This window comes from Sciurus carolinensis, chromosome 7, assembly GCF_902686445.1.
Source record: "Sciurus carolinensis chromosome 7, mSciCar1.2, whole genome shotgun sequence".
NCBI classification, from domain to species: Eukaryota; Metazoa; Chordata; class Mammalia; order Rodentia; family Sciuridae; genus Sciurus; species Sciurus carolinensis.
Window position 1 is genome coordinate 8,109,671 of NC_062219.1, and position 18,856 is coordinate 8,128,526.

General features: G+C 39.7%; 1 protein-coding gene across 4 annotated transcripts in view; it reads right to left on the reverse strand.

Annotated features, from left to right (window-relative positions):
• The window catches only part of Wtap (WT1 associated protein), a 29,840-nt gene extending 13,119 nt beyond the window's left edge, over positions 1 to 16,721 (reverse strand). Inside the window, exons 1-5 of one of the 4 annotated variants that reach the window (XM_047557698.1) lie at positions 16,262 to 16,721; positions 8,874 to 8,911; positions 5,417 to 5,472; positions 2,757 to 2,815; positions 1,302 to 1,429 (exon numbers count right to left, since the gene is read on the reverse strand). In XM_047557698.1, the coding sequence (XP_047413654.1) occupies positions 1,302 to 1,429; positions 2,757 to 2,815; positions 5,417 to 5,472; positions 8,874 to 8,903 (273 nt within the window). In that variant the 5' untranslated portion in view covers positions 8,904 to 8,911; positions 16,262 to 16,721. Of the gene's footprint in view, positions 1 to 1,301; positions 1,430 to 2,756; positions 2,816 to 5,416; positions 5,473 to 8,873; positions 8,912 to 15,257; positions 15,396 to 15,432; positions 15,452 to 15,999; positions 16,146 to 16,261 lie in introns of those variants that run through there. The other 3 variants (XM_047557699.1, XM_047557701.1, XM_047557700.1) reach the window with 3 other exon arrangements.
• Between the last annotated feature and the right edge of the window lie 2,135 nt (positions 16,722 to 18,856).

Below are 18,856 nucleotides of genomic sequence, written 5' to 3' on the forward strand. Positions count from 1 at the left end.
TAAAAATTAAAAAGGAAGGTCTGGGACAGGGGTGCAGGGGATGTAGCTCAAAGATAAAGCACTTGCTAGAATGTGTGAGGCCACAGGTTCAATCCCCAGCACCAAAACTAAAAATCACAAAGAGCCGGGGACATGTAGCTCAGTGGTAGAGCACCCTGGATTTAATCCCTAGTACTGCAAAGAGAGAGGGAGAGAGAAAATGAATATGTGTGAAGATCTTATGCTATGAAATGAAGGAAGAAAGAATAAAAACTTTTGAAGAAATGCAGATGCTCTCTGAACAGAAAGTCAAAGAATCATGACTGGGCCCTAAAGTACATTCTGTAAGAGAGAGCAGAAATAGGAATGCATGTACACACGTACACACTAAATATATTTTTAGTATCTCCATGTGACCAGAATAATACATAGGATTTTAATAGATACCAAATAAACAGAATTGAAGAAACATTGTGATTCTGAAAACAAGCCAGGTGCAGTGGCACACGCCTATAACTTCTCTGGCTCAGGAGAATCTCAAGTTCAAAGCCAGCCTCAGTAACTTAGCAAGGCCCTAAGCAACTACCATTTTTGAGACGCTGTCTCAAAAAATAAAAAAAAAGGGCAGGGGACATGGCTCAGTGGTTAACTGCTCCTGATTTCAATTCCTGGTACAAAAAAAAATAGAAACAAGGGTAGTTTTGCCTCTGATTTTTAAGTAAAATTTATGTTTTTTTATATATTCACACACGAAAAAAGAAATGGCTAGCACTGTCAAAGACAATCTCAGACTGAGTCTAAATTATCAGAGGTAGACAATCAAATGTAACACTAGATTTCAGATCTACGTACACATGTCAAACAGCAAAAGTGAATGCTCCAGCAGTAAAAAAGGAGACAGAAGTTGCTGACACTAGGGTTAACAGTTCTTTGAGGGTCAAGAGTAGAAAATAAAGGAATGAGATACCTTGCCTAGACAGTGGAAGGTGAGCAATAAAGAAAAATGTGTGTGTGTTTTTAAATTAGTTACACCCTCAGATATCAAGCTACATGAGAATATATCTGGACATCATATATACTAATTCTAATAAAGCATGAAAATTTCAGAGAATGCCTTTTTGGCCACAAATGAAAATCTAAAATCTAATGATGAGAAACTACTTATGAAGACTTCACATTTACTGCTCCTAGTTTTACACCTTAACATTTAAAATAGGCATTTATATTTACCATTACCAGGAAGTATTTGAAATTAACATGCAATAATCTGGATTAAAATCCAGTTCCCTTAACTAAAGGTTTACACAATTTGAAGTACTTACAGTACACTCTTGCATCTCTTGTTCCTTGGTCGCTAGTCGCATTACAAGGATGTTTTCCCTGCGTGCAGACTCCTGCTGCTGTTGCTTTAGTTTTTCTTCAGACTCCCTTAAGCCTGTTACATCATTTGCTGATGTTTAAAAGAAAAAAAAATCAAACATTATGAATATAATTTCAAGATCAAAGTGTATTAACCAAAAGAAAGATCCAATGACATCTGTCAAAATTAATAAAATCCAGGGTCAATCCAGTCTTTAGTTTTCTTCCTATTTTTATAACAAGGATATTTGTTCATGCTGATGAGAGCTCTTTCAGGAAGCAATGATATTATGTTCCATGACTACCTAATATTACATTGAGTTGAGTTCCTAGTCTAATCTGTTTCTACCCAGAATATCGGAAACGGTCCCAGTGACTTGAGAGGCTGAGGCAGGAGGATCACAAATTCGAGGCCAGCCCCAGCAATTTATTGAGACCCTGTATCAAAATCAAAAATAAAGTTCTGAGATGTACCTTAGTGGTAGCATGCTCTGCTACAGGGCTCAATACCAGTATCACAAAATACAAAAAAACAGATCAAAACAAAAACAAGAAATGACATTATTTGCATTTGTTTATAGTATATAGTATAGTGTATAATATTCACAAAAATGCCAACTGGTATTTTGTAACCTATTCAATATAAAAAGTTGCCAGTAACTTCATGGACAAATAGTATGTTAAATTTTCATGCTGGGCAAGGTGGCACAGGCACAGTAATCCCAGTGACATCTAAGGTTGAAGAAGAAGGATCATGAATTCAAAGCCAGCCTCAACAACATAGCAAGACCCGGTCTCAAAGTATAAAAAAGCAGTAGGGATGTGGTTCAGTGCCCCTGGGTTCAATCCCTGGTACCAAAAAATAATAATTCATGATATTCCTAACTTCCATGAATATAATTACATAATTATTAAAATGTCAGGGAATTAAGCTTTCTAGACTTGGAAAATTACATTGGTCTTTACACTCACAAATAATGTTACTCAGTGAAAAGTGAGACTAAAATGGTTGAAAATTATTAAATTCACTGGTATTACTATTAGCAGACCCTGAAAAAAAAAAATCTATAAATATGTAGCTCTATCCTAACATTACAATTTAAGTTCTCATAAATGGTTGCTTCAACACAGCTCCCTTCTAGACTAATAACTCATGGTTCAATTTAAACTCCTATGTAGAAGGAGTACACATCAAGTAAAGTTTCAAGTAGGTATTATCATAATACATACTTTCTCAGAACCCAGCACTTAATTTTTCCCAGTACTCAACACAGTGCCTGGACAATTCTTATAATAAAATGCTTGAGTAGAAATTACATTTGCTTTAGTAAAATGAATTAAAATGATCCTTTGTAACAACAATCTAAAAGGTGACGACTATTCACATAATCTTTAGAAAGCCTACAACTCAAACTTACAGTTAAGATCTGTGTACTTGCCCTCCAAAGCTTGAACATAAGCTTCATACTGTTTCCATCTAGTAGAAAATTAAATCCACATATTAGTTATTTTATTGAAATTGGTTCTATTAAATCTAGAAAATCATATCCATAAACTTAATACTGAAAATTCTGCTGATTTTTAATTGTGAGACAATTACAATTCTAATTTAAACCAAAAATAAATTAATCACCTCATATTCCTTTTCAATTTATAGAAGGCAGGTCAAAGGAACCAATGAAAAGTGCTCTCTGCTGGAAACACTCTAGATATAGGCATATGAGATATGTTCTTTTGTGAAAATACCATGTGACTGTCTCAAAGTATTAATTTTTTCCTACTTTTAAAATTGATATAATAATTAGACGTATTTACAAGGCACACTGCAATAATTTTATACATGTATACAACATATGATGATTAAATCAGGGTAATCGGAATTTCCATCTCTTTAAACATTTGTTACTTCTTTGTGCTGAAAACCTTCAAATGTCTACCTTCTGGTTCTTCATCAAGTAATACAAATACCATGTGCTACCAGGGTGAGGCAGCCTTTCTTCCTAGTTGTTAACTCTTCTGCCCTCAATATACAGATTAGCAGCTCTTGGCCATTACTGGAGAAAAACAATAAAGACCTTTCTCTAACTTTTTCTTTCTTTTTGCAGGGTTACTTGGAAGACTGAGGCAGGAGGATCACAAGTTCAAGACCAGCCTGGGCAACCAGCAAGACCCTGCCTTAGAATAAAAATTTTAAAAGGGTTGGGGATGCAGCTGAGTGGTAGAATACTTGCCTATTGTGTGTTAGGCCCTGGGATTGATCCCCAGTTTCAAAGGCAGGGATGGGACATGGGACTATCTCAGAGGAACTAAAATATATAAAATGTTCAAGCAAAACCATCCATATCAAGATAGAAATCACAGACTACTGTATGTCACCACATATTGCTACCTCATTAATGTATATTTGTGTATTTTCCATTCATCCTAATCTTGCACCAAAGACAGTTTAGTTAATAATTGCTGGGATTACAGGCATGCACTACCATACCAGGCTAAACCTTTATTTCAACTTGAGAACCTCTCACCTCAGCCTCCCATTATAAGTGTATGCCACCACACCCAGCAAATTATTGATTTTTTTTTCCTCTGATAGGTAAATCAAGAAAAAGACCACATACCAGGTATAGTAGTATGCACCTATAATCCTAGCTTCTCAGAAGGCTGAGGCAGGAGGATCACTTGAGCCTAAAAGTTCAAAGTCAGTCTGGGCAAGAGTGAGAGCCAATTTTATTATAGGGTACTCCAGGTCATGGTACAGTCCTGTCATCTCAGCTACTCAGGAGACCAGAGCAGGAGGACTGCAGGTTCAAGGTCAGCCTAGAAAACCTATCTCCAAAAAAAAGGGGGTTGGGGATAGAGCTCAGAGATAGAGCACTTGCCTACTATATGTGCAAGCCCCTGGGCTTCATCTCCAGCACCAAAAAAAAAAAAAAAAAACTGGATTGCAGACTAGAGGAATTACCTAAGAAGGGATAATCAGCAAGGAGGGTATAATGGCAGAAGTACAAAATAACATGTTACATTCCACACAGGTGTCTTTCTCAGCAGAAGAGAACAAGGGTGATAAAGGTGTTCAGTGGAAACTGTCTTACACATGGGATCACAACCAAGGAAGATGAAGCTTAAAGTTCACTATAGAGTTTAGTACAAATGAAAGGGGAAATTATCAGACTCTTGGAAATTAAGCTCACTGTCCTTCTCCTTAACACACAAAACATCTTTTCTCTTCCCTACTTTCATACTGTTAAACTTGCTTACTTCTTTAAATAAAAATTCTTTGAAATTTCTAGGGAAAGCAGAGTTCAATGACTTTCCAGTGGCTGCCCTGAAAAACACTCACTTTTTAAAAGGTTATTAAGTCAAAAACTTATTAACCACAGTAATAATTTACAAAAAGAATATACTTAAGTTATAAAACAGAAAATACCCCATTTTCTGATTCCTTACATTTAAATACTATAATATTGAACTTGATAATCTCCTTTGGTAAAATATTTATATTCTACCAAAGCTGGAAATGAGCTTCAAAAACAATTTAATCCAACCCTTTGGACATTAAGTTAAATGTACTGGCCAAGGTCAACCCTAGAAGGAAGAGTAATTTCCCATGATTAGTAAAAAACGCATTCCTTCCATAACTGAAAGTCATTTTTTGGGACAACTTTTTCAATTATATATACAACAAGAAAAACTATATCAAAACAAGCCTATTGATTTGTTAAACTGAAAATTAGAACTGGGTCTTTCCTTACACCAAGTTTTCATTCATACACACACACACACACACACACACACAAATGCCTCCTAAGTAACAACTCTGAACATTTTACCTCTACAAGAAAAAAAAATTCAAATTCTGTTTGTCTATAAGTTACCCAAGCTAATGCTGTAAAGTGTTGTATGTTCCTCAGTGTTCATATAATGAAGAAATGGGTCACAGTAAATAGGTTCAAAAAGACATCAAATGACTTAAAGATGTGTTAACTTTAAAAACAAAATAATATTTGCTCTAAGGATAAACATTATAATACAGAGTGAACATCCAATATTTTACAGAAAGGCTTTAAGGACACTTTACCTTAGAATTAACTCATCTCGTGCCATAACTTTGAAGTCTGTTTCACTGAGTCGAACCTATAAAGAGATTAAAAAAACGAACTGAGTGCCGCTCTTCCTAAAGATACACAAAGCTGTTCCCAAAAGGAGCTCTATACTGAGACCTCTGAAACATCTCTCAAGTAAGACTTATAGGCTCAGTAGTTATTATTGTAGTTTTAAAGTACAGTAGTCTTAAAAAGGCAAACTATCTGGTATCTTTTTTGGGGGTGGAAGTACTGGTGATTGAACCCAAGAGTCCTTTACCACTGAGCTTCATTCCCAACCCTTTATATTTGAGACACGGTCTTGCTAAATTGCTTAGGGACTTGCTAAGTTACTAAGGATGGCCTTAAATGTGCAATCTTCCTGTCTCAAAAACTCAAGTCACCAGATTAAAGATGTGGGCCACTGTGCCCAGCACTATTTCATACCTTAATGGGCATTATCATTATGGAAACGCAAATCAAAATTCCAATGAGGTATCACTACACAGAATAAAATGGCTTTAAAAAAACAAGTAGTAAAAATCACTGGTGAAGATTTGGAGAAACTGAACTTTCATACACTGATGAAGAGAAGAAAAAAATGGGTCAGGTATAGTGCAGCATGCCTGTAATCACAGCAGCTGGGGAGGCTGAAGCAAGAGGACAGCAGGTTCAAAGACAGCCTCAGCAACTTAGCAAGGAAGGCCCTGTCTCAAAATGAAAAATAAAAAATGGGCTGGGGATGTAGCTCAGTGGTTAAAACACCAGTGGATTCAATCCCTGGTACAAAAAAAGCAAGCAAAATGGTATAGCCCACTCTGAAAAATAGTTGATTCTGTTTTTTCTTTTTCTGTGTGGCACTAGGATCAAACCTAGGGCCTCACACACCATAGGCAAGTACTCTTCTATTTGGTTGCATAGGCAAGTACTCTTTTTTTTCATTTTCATTTTGAGACACGGTCCTGCTGAACTGCTCAGGATGGCCATGAACTAATTACAATCCTTCTATATTAGCCTCCTGAGCAGCTGAGATTACAGGCGTGCACAACCATGCAGTTCCTTTCAAAACTAAAAATGAAAAAAAACAACAAAAACTAAACACAGATGTGCCCCATGACCCTGCAGTTGCACTCTTAAGCATGTATCTTAAAGAAATTAAAACCAATGTTCATAGCAGCTTTATAATAAACCCAAACTGGAAACTACTCAAATGTTTTTCAAAAGGTAAATGTTTATAAAAAATATGATATTCCACACTATGGAATACAGTTCAGGAATAAAAAAAGCAAACAACAACAAAAAAAAAACAACAGATACAAGGGCTGGGGAGATAGCTCAGTTGGTAGAGTGCTTGTCTTGTAAGCACAAGGCCCTGAGTTCAATCCCCAGCATTGGGAGAAAAAAAAAAGAAAAAAAGATATAAGAAACAACTGCATGATTTCCTTTATATAACACTGTGAAATAAGTTATAGAAACAGAAAGCAGACTAAGAGTTGTTGGGGTCGGGGGTGTTAGGGCTAGAGGGAAGGGGTGCATGTGACTACAAAGGAGTAACATTAACATAGTTTCAGGATGATGGTTCAGATACCTATCTAGATAGGTAGTTACGTGATAAAAAGTTACATGGTAAAACTGCATAGTTACACACATGCACATACACAGTACATGTATAACTGGTGAAATTTGAACAAACTATGAAATAAGAAACTTCTTCATAAATTTGAAATATTAAGTGTTTTCCCTATACCAAAGGAAGACTGCAAAGTAAGGTATTATCCATGTTTAGTATAAACTTCAGGTTCTATTAGTTTCCCTTATGCATTCCCCCTACCCCAGTGGTACTAGAGATTGAACCCAGGGGTGATCTACCACTGAGTTACATCCTCAGCCCTTTTTATTTGTTGTTTTGAGACAGGGTGTCACAAAATTGCCCAGGCTGGCCTTGAACTTGCAATTCTCCTGCCTCAGCCTTCTGAGTGTCTGGGGTTACAGGCATGTGCCACCACACCCAGCTTCCCTTATTAAAAAAAAAAAAAAAAAAAAGTTTCCAGTCAGTCATGGTAGCACATGCCTGTACTCCCAGCTATTTAGAGGGCTGAGGCAGGAAGATCAAGAGTTCGAGGCCAGCCTGGGCAACTTAAGAGCCTTTCTTCAAAACAAAATAAAAGTCTGGGGATATAGTTCAGTGGTAGAATGCCAGCCTAACATGCAGAAGGACCTAGGCTAAATCCCCCAACACTGAAAAAAAAAAAAAAAAAAAGTGGGCAAAATAAACTTCAACTTGTAATATTAATTAGTAACATCATAGTATTATCAAATGGAAGGGGGAAACATTAGACCAGAATATGAAAAGACTACTTGAGGAAACACATAGTAATTCTCACGTTTCTAAAATAATTAATTCTTGCCCAGTGCAGTGGTGCACCCCTGTAATCCCAGCAGCCTGGGAGGCTGAGGCAGGAGGATCACGAGTTCAAAGCCAGCGTAAGCAACTTAGCAAGGCCCTAAGTAACTCAGTGAAACCCTGTCTCTAAATAAAATACAAAAAAGGGCTGGGGATGTGGCTCAGTGGTTAAAAGTCCCTGAGTTCAATGCCTGGTACCCGCCCCCCTCCATCCTCCAAAGAAAAAAAAAAATCCCCAAGTAAGACAGTATAATTCTTTATTCATTTTGTGGAACAATATGATTCTAAAATAGGATAGAAATTTCTATGACACTATCTAAATAGCACACTTAAAGTATTAACTGTTTAATATGCAAACACCCTACTTTCTCAACGGAATCATAAGTTCCTTCTAGAAACTATGTTACCCTTTTGTAACACTCATTGCCTGTGTATGTTTATAGAATATAAGTAATAGTGACTAAACTCAATTAAGGTAGGGATCTAGAACAGGGGAAAAAAATGAAGTTAGAAAACAACTTCGGAGGGAATGGCATACTCTAAGAACTAGCTAGCTATAATCTTTAAAAAATATAGAAGTAATTTTTAAATATGATAATGGGAATTTAAATTAGGAAAAAGGAATAATATAGGAACTTGTGAAGTAATCTCTTTTTTTGACATTGTGTATGTATGTAATTTAACCATGTTGCATTAAAGATAAATAATGAATTCAAGTGGAGAACCACTATATAATGCTGTCTTTTAGAATGAAGCCCAATAGCAGTTACTACTTATTAAGTAAACAAACATACACATACATAGTAAGACACAGAAAAAGATGGAAATATTCATCACAAATGTTTTCCAAAAGATACAAATCTACAAATATTCTAAATATAGAGTGTATGTAAGATATAATAGCTAACACACTGCATTCCCCCACCCCCAGGTGCTATTACTTTTATAAAGGCAAGGGAGTAAAAATTAAGCAAACAATACAGAATGGTCCTTTAAACTCTGTTAAAAAAAAAAAAAAAAAGTGCTTATAGACTGCTGAGACAACATACCTTTTTTGGAAGAGGTTCTTCGTTGGTCATCTTGAATCCTAAAAAAAAAAAAAAAAAAAAAAAAAGGTTGGGGAAAAGAGGTTCAACTGATGATCTTCCAATTAAAGCAGAATAAAAATACTCTTTCCAAGCAATTTATTAGTAAACTAAGTTATGGTTAAATCATCAGCATTTTTTAATTTAAATAAACCTTTTATTTTAGAATAGTTTTAACTTACAAAAAAGGTGCAAATATATTAAAATTCCTGTATACCCTAGACTCAGTTTGCTCTCTGTTAATGTACTCCATTATTCTCTCCATTATCATGGTAATTAAGCAATTTTTTAAAATTTCCTATCACAAAGGAATCCTTTTGATGTTGAGAAAAAGGATCAAGAGAAATACAACTTTGAATTTCTATCTTACAACCCCCTATGAAAGCAGAAGTGGTAACTGCGCAAATCAGACACTGATCTCCGGCAGTTACCTAAACATGTTGCTGAAGGAATAGAGAAGGACAGGTAGTACCAGTTTCTAAGCCTTTTCTTTTTGCCGAATTATGTTATATAGCAAGGTAGAATCTATAATTCACTACTTTCCAATGCTACATGCACCTGCTCTCTCTCCATATATGAATTTTCAAATACATGTTCTTACTCAATGGAAGTATTTCTATACTAATTATATGCCACAGAATAATCTGCATCTCAAAAATAGCTTCTTCACATATATTTATACAAAATTCGTTTAACCACATTGCCTTAAATAATGAATTCATGTGGAGAACCACTGGATAAAGTGCTGTCTTTTAAAATGATGCCAATAGTAGTTATTATTAGGTAATTCACATAATAGAAAAAAAAAGAAACTGAAGTGGGGAGGAAAGAAATGTGTAACAAACATACTTTAAATAATGTCTTAAAATACAAGGCTGGAAAAAAAGTGTATGGATAGAGTAGCATAACCTGACAAAATGTTCATATGAACATTCTATAAACATTAAAATATTTGAATCTGTTTGGGGTTCCAGTACATTTTTTTTTCCCCCCGGTGGTACCAAGGAATGAACTCAGGGGTACTCAACCACTGAGTCACATCCCCAGCCTTTTTTAATATTCTATTTAGAGACAGGGTCTGAGTTACTTAGCACCTCACTTTTGCTGAGACTGGCTTTGAATTTGTGATCCTCCTGCCTCAGCCTCCCAAACTGCTGGGATTACAGGGGTGTGCCACCGAGCCTGGCTTCCAGTACCATTTTTTAACAAACATCTTAATTGTGTTTGAAATACAATTTATACAAATTAAGAAATTAGCTCATATTACAAACACTTCTGCTACTTCCTAACATTCAAATTTAACCAGGAGACAAGCTAACTTTGTTATTCCTAGGCATTATTTATAACAGCATGTTTATGACTGTTCCCTTAAATTTTAAAGTATTTTTCTCCAATTTATTTTACTTACTCATACTTACTACAATTCTAAAATACTAGACATGTAACCAAAGAATTTATATGTTCGGCTGAATTTTTTAAAAGGTACTTCATTTCTTAGTGAATATTTGGAATTCCTCAAAAGATGATTTTCCAGTACCATTTATACATTAAAAACCCAACTTTCTACATCAAGATATTCTAATCAGACCATCATTAAGCCCTGTTTTTCAGAAATCAACGTTATAGGGGAAGAAAATCATACACTGACCATATCATAAATTACTGACTTCATTCTTCCCTCTTTAGAAAAATCTTCACTTGTGGTTTGGGGTGTAACTCAGTGGTAGAGTACTCACCTAGTATGAGCAGGGCACTGGGTTGGATCCCCAGCACCAGAGGGGAATGGGGCATAAACTTTCCAGAGACTACAGGTATATAGCCCCTTGCCTGGTTCTACACTTTGGTTCTTTGAAATCAAGTTTTTCTGTCCTATGAAATCATGACTATTTCTATAATATAAAGTATATATTTTTCTATTTTTTTCTTTAAATGGTAACTACCTACTTTACAGCCCTTGTTGCCCAGTTTATAAACTATGCTGTAGTTACAGAAAGTTGCGTAGTGACTATCCTAATCTGATAGCAGTCATTCCAATCATTGAGGAAACCCTCACCATGTTTATCTGCACAAAGGTCTAAGTGCTTCTATTTTTGCATGATTATAATGTGTTCACTAGACTACAAAATCTAGTAACAGAAATCAAGCTGGCATTTCCTTGCAATTTCACATTTGTTCAGAGAAAAATATAGTAAGTAAACATAAACAATCTCTTTAATTAAAAAAAATCACCTATAATTTTAATGATTTGAACTATAGATATTATTTACCTATCTACTTATTTGGCTAGCCTTGAACTTTCATCCTCCCGCCTCAGTCTCCTAAGCAGCTATGATTACAGGCATGCCCCACTGCATCCAGTCTTTCAGGGTCTCCCTAAGTTGCTGAGGCTGATGGGAAGCCTTTAGGATTTAACCAGAACAGTGACATGTAGACACATACACAAATACTAAACATGTATAATTCAGGCTGGGCGAGGTAGTGTGCACCTGTAATCCCAGCAACCCAGGAGCCTGAGGCAAGAGAATCACAAGTTTGAGGCCATCCTGGGCAATTTAGTAAGACTTCTGTCTCAAAATAAAATTTAAAAAGGGCTGAGGATATAGTTTAGTGTTTGAGGAGTGCCTGCCTACCATGCACAAACCCTGGGTTGGATCCCCAGTACTTTATAATAGAAAAAAAGTGGGGAGAATAGGGGGTGGCTCCGTGGTAGAGTTTCTAAGAGCTTAGCATTCACAAAGCCTTTGGAACAATTCCCATTCTGGTGGTGGTGGTGGGGGGTGTCTAAAGGCTTCCCATCTCACTGAAAATACTACATATCCAGTTTTTGCTATTCCCCTTCTATCAACCTTCATATTTCTTCATAATTTTTATTGCAACCTGACATTTTAGATGCTTACCTATTTCCTAGAATTATAATATGCTCCATAATGGCAGAATTGTTTTATTCACTGATGTCCCACTGCCTACTAGGCACTAAAACATGTCACATGAAAGTATGAACAAATGAATTTGGTTCTGTTAGTAGTAAAATCATAAAGATGAACTTATTTAAATAAGCCAAACTAATTTTTTTCCAGAACTAACCAATATGACCATACCATTACACACTTTTTTTTTTTTTTTTAAAGTGGTGCTGGGGACAATCATGTAAAATTTTGCAACTAAAAACAAGGTATCTGGTAGAATTCTATGAGTTGCAGTTTAAAAACAGCTAAATTTATTACTAAGACTAGGTAGTCTACCTGTTATCTAGTTACCAGGCACCTTACCAACTTGGTGTGTAGGATCTGAGTAACAAAACTTAAGTATAACCGGGAGCAGTGGTGTACACCTATAATCCCAGCAGTTGGGGAGGCTGAGGCAGCAGGATTTCAAATTCAAAGCCAGTCTCACAAATTTAGCAAGGCCCTAAGCAATTCTGTGAGACCCTTTCTCTAAATAAAACATGAAAAGGTGGTTGGGAATGTGTGGGAATGTGGCTCAGTGGTAAAGAGTCCTGGGTTCAAAACCTGGTACTGCAAAAAAATAAATAAATAAATGACTGGGAAACACAGGAAGGAAATCCTGATAATCCTGGTTTTCTAGGAAAGGATGTTAAACTTTGAAAACAAAAAAAGAGGCAGAACCTCTAAGCCTCAGTTTCCTTATCTCAAAAAAGATTACCAGCATGGTCCAAAAAACTCCACGAGACTCAATCAGTGTTGGTTGAAAAACCAGAAGGGATAATTCATAAGTGGAAGAGAACAATCAAAAAGTCCTCCTGGGTGGGGAGTGGTAGTGCATGCCTGTAATCCCAGCAACTCTGGAGGCTGCAGGAGGACTGCGAATTCAAGGCCTGTCTCAAGATAAAAACACAAAGGGCTGGGGAATGTAGCTCAGTGGTAAAGTGCTCCTGGGTTAAATTCTTACTGACACCCCCCCCCCCGCCCCCGGCAAAATGGTCTTCAGAATTCTTAAAAAGCCCATTATTTATGTTCATTTCCTTTAAAAAGTCTGATGTTGGGCCAGGCACAGAGGCACCAGTTTATAATCCCAGCAATTCAGGAGGCTGAAGCAGGAGAATCTCAAATTCAAGGTCAACCTGGACAACTTGGTGAAGGGCTGGGGATGTAGTTCAGTAGTAAGAGTGTTCCTGGGTTCAATTCCCAGGACAAAAAAACCAAAAACAAAACAACAAAAAAAACATAAAAAATTTGATGTGGGCAGATTTTAAATGAATCCCATCCAAAACTTTCTTTATAAAAAAAATCTTAAATTTGCAATATAAGTTAGGGATAAATACATGTTTCACATAAACATGCTTCGTAAATCAACTTCAGAATCACAGGTTATTCCCTGTATATAAGGTAATCTGACTTGGGAAATATAGAGCCTCAGCATTTATAATATTCCCTTAACTTTAGTCGATGAAAAGTCAATCTTTCCTAAAGAGTTCATGATATACCACATAGATTTAAATTTACAGTCTAACAAAAGGTAAATTTATAGGTTTAAAATTTTAAAGCACCTATAATGTTCAACTATTCAGTCAAAATGGAATATAATCCTTAAATTTTAACATTCACATTGTATGAATATGCACCGTATTTATTATTCATTTTTTTTTAGCCTAACAAGCGCAATAACCATGTAAAGTCAATTCTAGATACATAAAGACAAAAGACATGCCAAGGTTCTAAGAACAAACTATTCTCTTTTCAGAAAAATAGAATGACTAAAACACCAACTGGAGTCAAAGTTGAATATTGAGGAGAAAAAAATCTTGAATATATACTTAGTGCTTATAAGTTAGACTTATTTAATAATCACAACTCTTCAGAGTCAAAGTTAGTTCCCATTTTCCAGAATGGAAATGACTGAGTCCTTAGGTAATTTCCTCAGATTAAATCAGCTATTAAATTGGGGATGTGGGCCCTAAATTCAGTGCCTCTCAAATGTTGGTAACTAATGAAGATGGATAACAGGCCCACTCCCCCATCCTCAATAATGATTAAGTTTAGCTGGGGTAGAGAATGAAAAACAAAATAGCCAATCTGGTTACCTTTTAGAAGATCTAAGATGATTGATTTTGAAACTATATAAAGGTTTCAGTTATTTATGCAGATAATTTGGAGATAATATCTCTAATTTACAATGTAAGAATCAACATTTATTCTTGATGCCTTCACACAGAGAAACAGCATAGGACAAGGAGCTCAGTTTTGGTTGGCTAGGTGCCTAGCATGCCAAATCCCAATAGTTTCCTGGCTCTTAGCATTATGATCCTAAGACAGGCAACTCAGTTCTCTCTGTAGAGGCAAATACTGGTCAAGGTAGCTTTGGTTAGAGAAAGCATGTTACTGAAACAAGTCATAATTGGATGCAAGCAGTCAACCATCTGATACTGTAGTAGCCTTAGCACTGTAGCAGAAAGTCAGTAATTCCAACTTCCTTATTCTTCTGTCAATCAGTCATGTGTGTGCTCTTAAGTCACTTAGCTCTATGGGATGCAGTTTCCAAATCAGCAAAAAAGAGGATACTAATTTCTTCTGTCTCACAAATGCTACATATCTCAATGCTTTCAGTACCATTAAAATGATAAACATACAAGGATTTTTCAAATAAAACTTGAACATAACACAAACATAAAAGAAAACTTCAAGCATTTAGGAAGCTAAACTAAATCCCACAAAATACATCCTCAAAAGTGAAGAACAGGGCTGTGGTGGTAGCTCAGTGGAAGAATGCTTGCCTAGCATGCCCGAGGCACTGGGTCAGGACCACATAAAAATAAGTAAAATAAAGGTATTGTGTCAACTCTAACTTTAAGAAAATAAAAAAAGAAAGAAAAAAGAAAAAAAAAAAAAAAAAAAAAAGCAAAGAACAGGGCTGGGGATATATAGCTCAGTTGGCAGAGTGCTTGCCTCTCAAGCACAAGGCCCTGGGTTCAATCCCCAGCACTGCCAAAAAAAAAAAAAAAAAAAAAAAAAAGGGCAAAGAACTTTTATAGTATATAGAATTCTAGTCTGATGGAACACCCTAATATTATATCCAAAGGGTCATACTATTACAGAAATATTGAAAAAAGTTTTCTACATGCTTAGCAATTGCAAGAAATAAAAAATATTTAAGGCTTAGCTAGCTGCTTAAGATTCGGGAAGATCTAAGAGCACTCTTAAAACACACCTATCTTAACCCATAAGAAAGTTAACGTCAACCACATCTCAAAACTCAGTGTGGACAGCAATCTTTCCTCAACCTGCATAATCAGATACCACTAAATGAGTTCAATATGTAAATAAAATTTAGTAAGCTTGAAAAGATTTCCCCACATAGTTTAAGTGGGATTTTAAATGTCTACATGCTTACCTATCGTGGAAAACGTAACGGTCAAAATGGTTAAATAAAAAAAGGGTGAAACTGATGACAGATCTGTGACTTCCACTTATCTTCCAAAGCAACAAAATTAACTAGATGAAAAGCTAGGTGAACAGGCACAAATACAACTCAGGACTCTACGGAGGTCGTCCACGTATTTTCCTACCGGGCAAAAGAATCGTTTTACACTTGACAACCAGTTAAGACTTTCATAATCCTTCGAAATCCATCAAACGAACTGACTTGCTTCTTGATGGAGACAAGAGCTGGGGCTTTTCCACCGTGTGCGCTGACATGAAATCGGCCTGCACGCCGCCGGGCCCGTCTCGCCGGGTCCCAGGAGGAGCCCAGTGCGGGAAACCCCGCAGGCTGTCAGCGCCCGGCGGCCTCACAAAGCCTGCAGGTCCACGGGAGCGGGTCCGGGAGGCAGCTGCGTGACCGCCCCGCGCCGCGCGGACCCGCGAGCCGCCGCTCCGACGCTGCCCTGCAGACCGCGCAGGTCCCCCGGCCCCGCGAGCCCGGCGAGCAGGGGAGGGGGCGACGGAGGCGGGGAAAGCACAGCGCGGCCTGCGGCCTCCCGGGCGCGGGGACCGGCACCGCGGCCTCGCGGCGGCCGCTACCCGAGGCCGGCGCGGCGGGCCCGAGGCGCCCTTCGGGCCCTGCGCACCCTGCCCGGCCGGGGGCGGACCGCCGCGGTCCTGGGGCGCCGCGCCCGCCGCCCGCCCGCACCTACCTCTCCAGGCCGCGGCCGCGCGGGCGCCGCCAGCCACAGGGACCGAGGCCGCGCCGCCGCCGGCCCCGCCGCGCTCCTCCCGCCGCAGCCCCGGCGCTCGCCTTTATTTGCGGGTCTCGCTGCCACAAAATGGCGCTGAGGGAGGAAACCCGGCCCCGCCGCCGGCCCCGCCCCGCCGCCCGGCCCCGCTCCGCCCCGCCCCGCCCCGCGGCCGCCCGAACGCGGCGCCGCCGCCGCCCGCCACATCGCCCGGCCGGCTCACCCAGGAGTCGCCTCCCGGCCGCGGCCGCAGCCGCCCGCCCGCCCGCGGCGGGGCCCCGCCGGGGCAGGAAAGGCGAGGGGAGGCCGGCCGTCCGCCCGGCCCGAGCGGGGCCTCCAGCCGTAATGGAGCAGCTGCACCCCGGCGCCACGCCCGGCCCTTCCCGGAGTCCGGCGCGCGCCCCGCGGCCGCCGGGGCTCAGCAGCGCCGTGGGGGCGGGGAGGGAAGCGGCCGAAGCGCGGGGCGGGCCGGCAAGGTCGGAGGTCAGCCGCGAGGCATCACGGGACGGCGGCCTCCGGTGGACGCGCTCGCCCGGGCCACCTGCGGCTGCGGCGCGGCCTCGAGCGGAGGGATCTGGCGAAGGCGGCGCGTGATTGGCCGTTCTTCGCGCGCGTGGTGAGACGATGCTTCCGCGTGGCGGAGCGGGGCAACCGCGGAAGCCGGCGTGGGCGGGCAGCGGGGTCCGGCGCCCGGGGCTGCGCCCTCTCCGGCAGCCTCCCGGCCCGTGGTCCGTCCCGCCTGCAGAGCTGGAGAGGACGCGAGGCGCCGCTTGCTCCCTGGCGGAGGGAGGTTGTGCGCGGCGGCCCCCTGGGGACAGCTTGTGGACTCGGAAAGGCTCTGAAGGACCGGATGAAAGGAGCCCTGCGTCCACGGGCTCCCGGACGCCCGTCGGCGCGACCTGACCGCTGAGCAGGACCGCGGTGTTTCCTGAGAACCGAGCCCATCTGGTCGCACTTCCTAGAGCGGCCAGCGTTGGTCCGCTATGGCGACTTTCCCTGAACTGTTCATCCCCGAAGAAGGTGCCCTAGAGTGACTTGTAAGGATGGACTAAAGATACCCCAGATGTCAGGGAGTCGTGGTACGGAGGCAGTGTTTGCAGCGTGCATCACAGAAACTCGTCGAAAACCGAGAGGAGATCAAAATCCAGAGGGGAAAAGGGGAAAGGACACGAACAGATGATTATCAGGAAAAAGGGGCGGGGGGAAGCAATGTCCTTAAAAGGATATAATGGAAATACACATTAAAATCTTTCCTAGTGAAAATGGAAAGATGATGCCGGCCCTGTGGAAGGCCAAAATTGCATATGCGTTTACCCTGATCCCTCTCTTAAGGTGCTTCAAACCCTGACCTTATTTCGAAGATGCACCTCCACAAATAGCAACATGGACACAAGGTTAAGTGGCAGTGCTAAGGAAAGCAAAAGTTTGGAAACAACCCAAATGTCCACTAATAGGAAACTGTTTAGCTATGGTACCTCCATGCAATGAAATACAGTGCAGTCATTAAAAAGAAAATAGTTACGTGTTACTTTGGAATGCGTCCCAGGTTGTATTAAGTGAATAAAGCAAGGTGCAGAAATACTTGTGTAGAAGGGATTGGAAGGATATCCTAGAAACTTAGTAAAAGTCGTTACCTACCCTACGTGGTGGGGAAAAGCGAGGGGATAGAGACAGAAACAAGACTTATTTGACTTTTTCAATTTTTTTTGTTTTGTTTTGTTTTGTTTTACATCGCCAAAGGTAAATAAGAAAGGAAACAAAGTAAACCTCAAAGTCGGAAGCAAATTGAAACAAATGAACTTAATGCTAAGTCAACTTATCTAAGATACATCAGGAAAGAATTATTCCCTGGAGCTTTCAACTGGCACGCTGGTAGTATGGAGGGACATATCCTAAGGACGAAAAAGAAGTACAAAGTAATCTTTAGTTTCCCTCAAATGATTTATAATTAACAGTAATATTGTTGCTGTGGTTTTGAAATTATGTTTATCGTGAGACACAGGACGACACAAGTATATTAATGTTACTAGGTACAAAGACTTCTAGGGTAAGAGAAGATGAGGTATAAAGACAGGACCAAAGAAATTCAGGGGAAAAAAACCTGTAATATTAAGTTTAAATTTGAAATATTAATTTGAACTCATAAATTTCTTAGTTCTGTGCACTACAATGGCTTGGAAACAAGGGTGACCAATTGTCCCTGTTTGCCAGGAACTCTTAAGTCTTTCCTGGGATACTGAACTTTCAGGTTAAAGCTGCCCCAGGCAACCCAGGATGGTTTTCACCCTAAGATAACAAGTGCACAACCAGCACCCAGATGTTGGTGGTTACGTTCCTTTCCCACTAAAAAGGATCCAGAGCTCCTTGGATTGCACTTCTGGGGGAGATGAATCATTTTATTGCCTGAATTCAAGGAAATGTTTAGGCAAACAAGGCCATGTCAACAGGATTTAGGAGAAAAGACAAAACTAATCCATAGTGATAGACTTCAGATCACTGGTTAAGAGGGGAAGAGAGGAGGAATCAACTGGAAAGGAACATATGGGGCCTGGGGGCGGGGCTAATGGACATGCTCAATATTATGGTTACCCAGGTATATGTACCTATTAAATATCATCATTACCGCAACACGGGCATTTGTCAAAATTCATCAAACTCATTAAAATGGACACATTGAGTTGCACGTAAATTATATTTCAATGAAGTGTGGAAATAAACACCACAAACCAAATTAAAAATAAAGGCTATTTTTTTAAATAGGTGAATGGAATATACTTCAATTTTTTTAATTAATTTTTTAAAAATTTTTACAGACCGC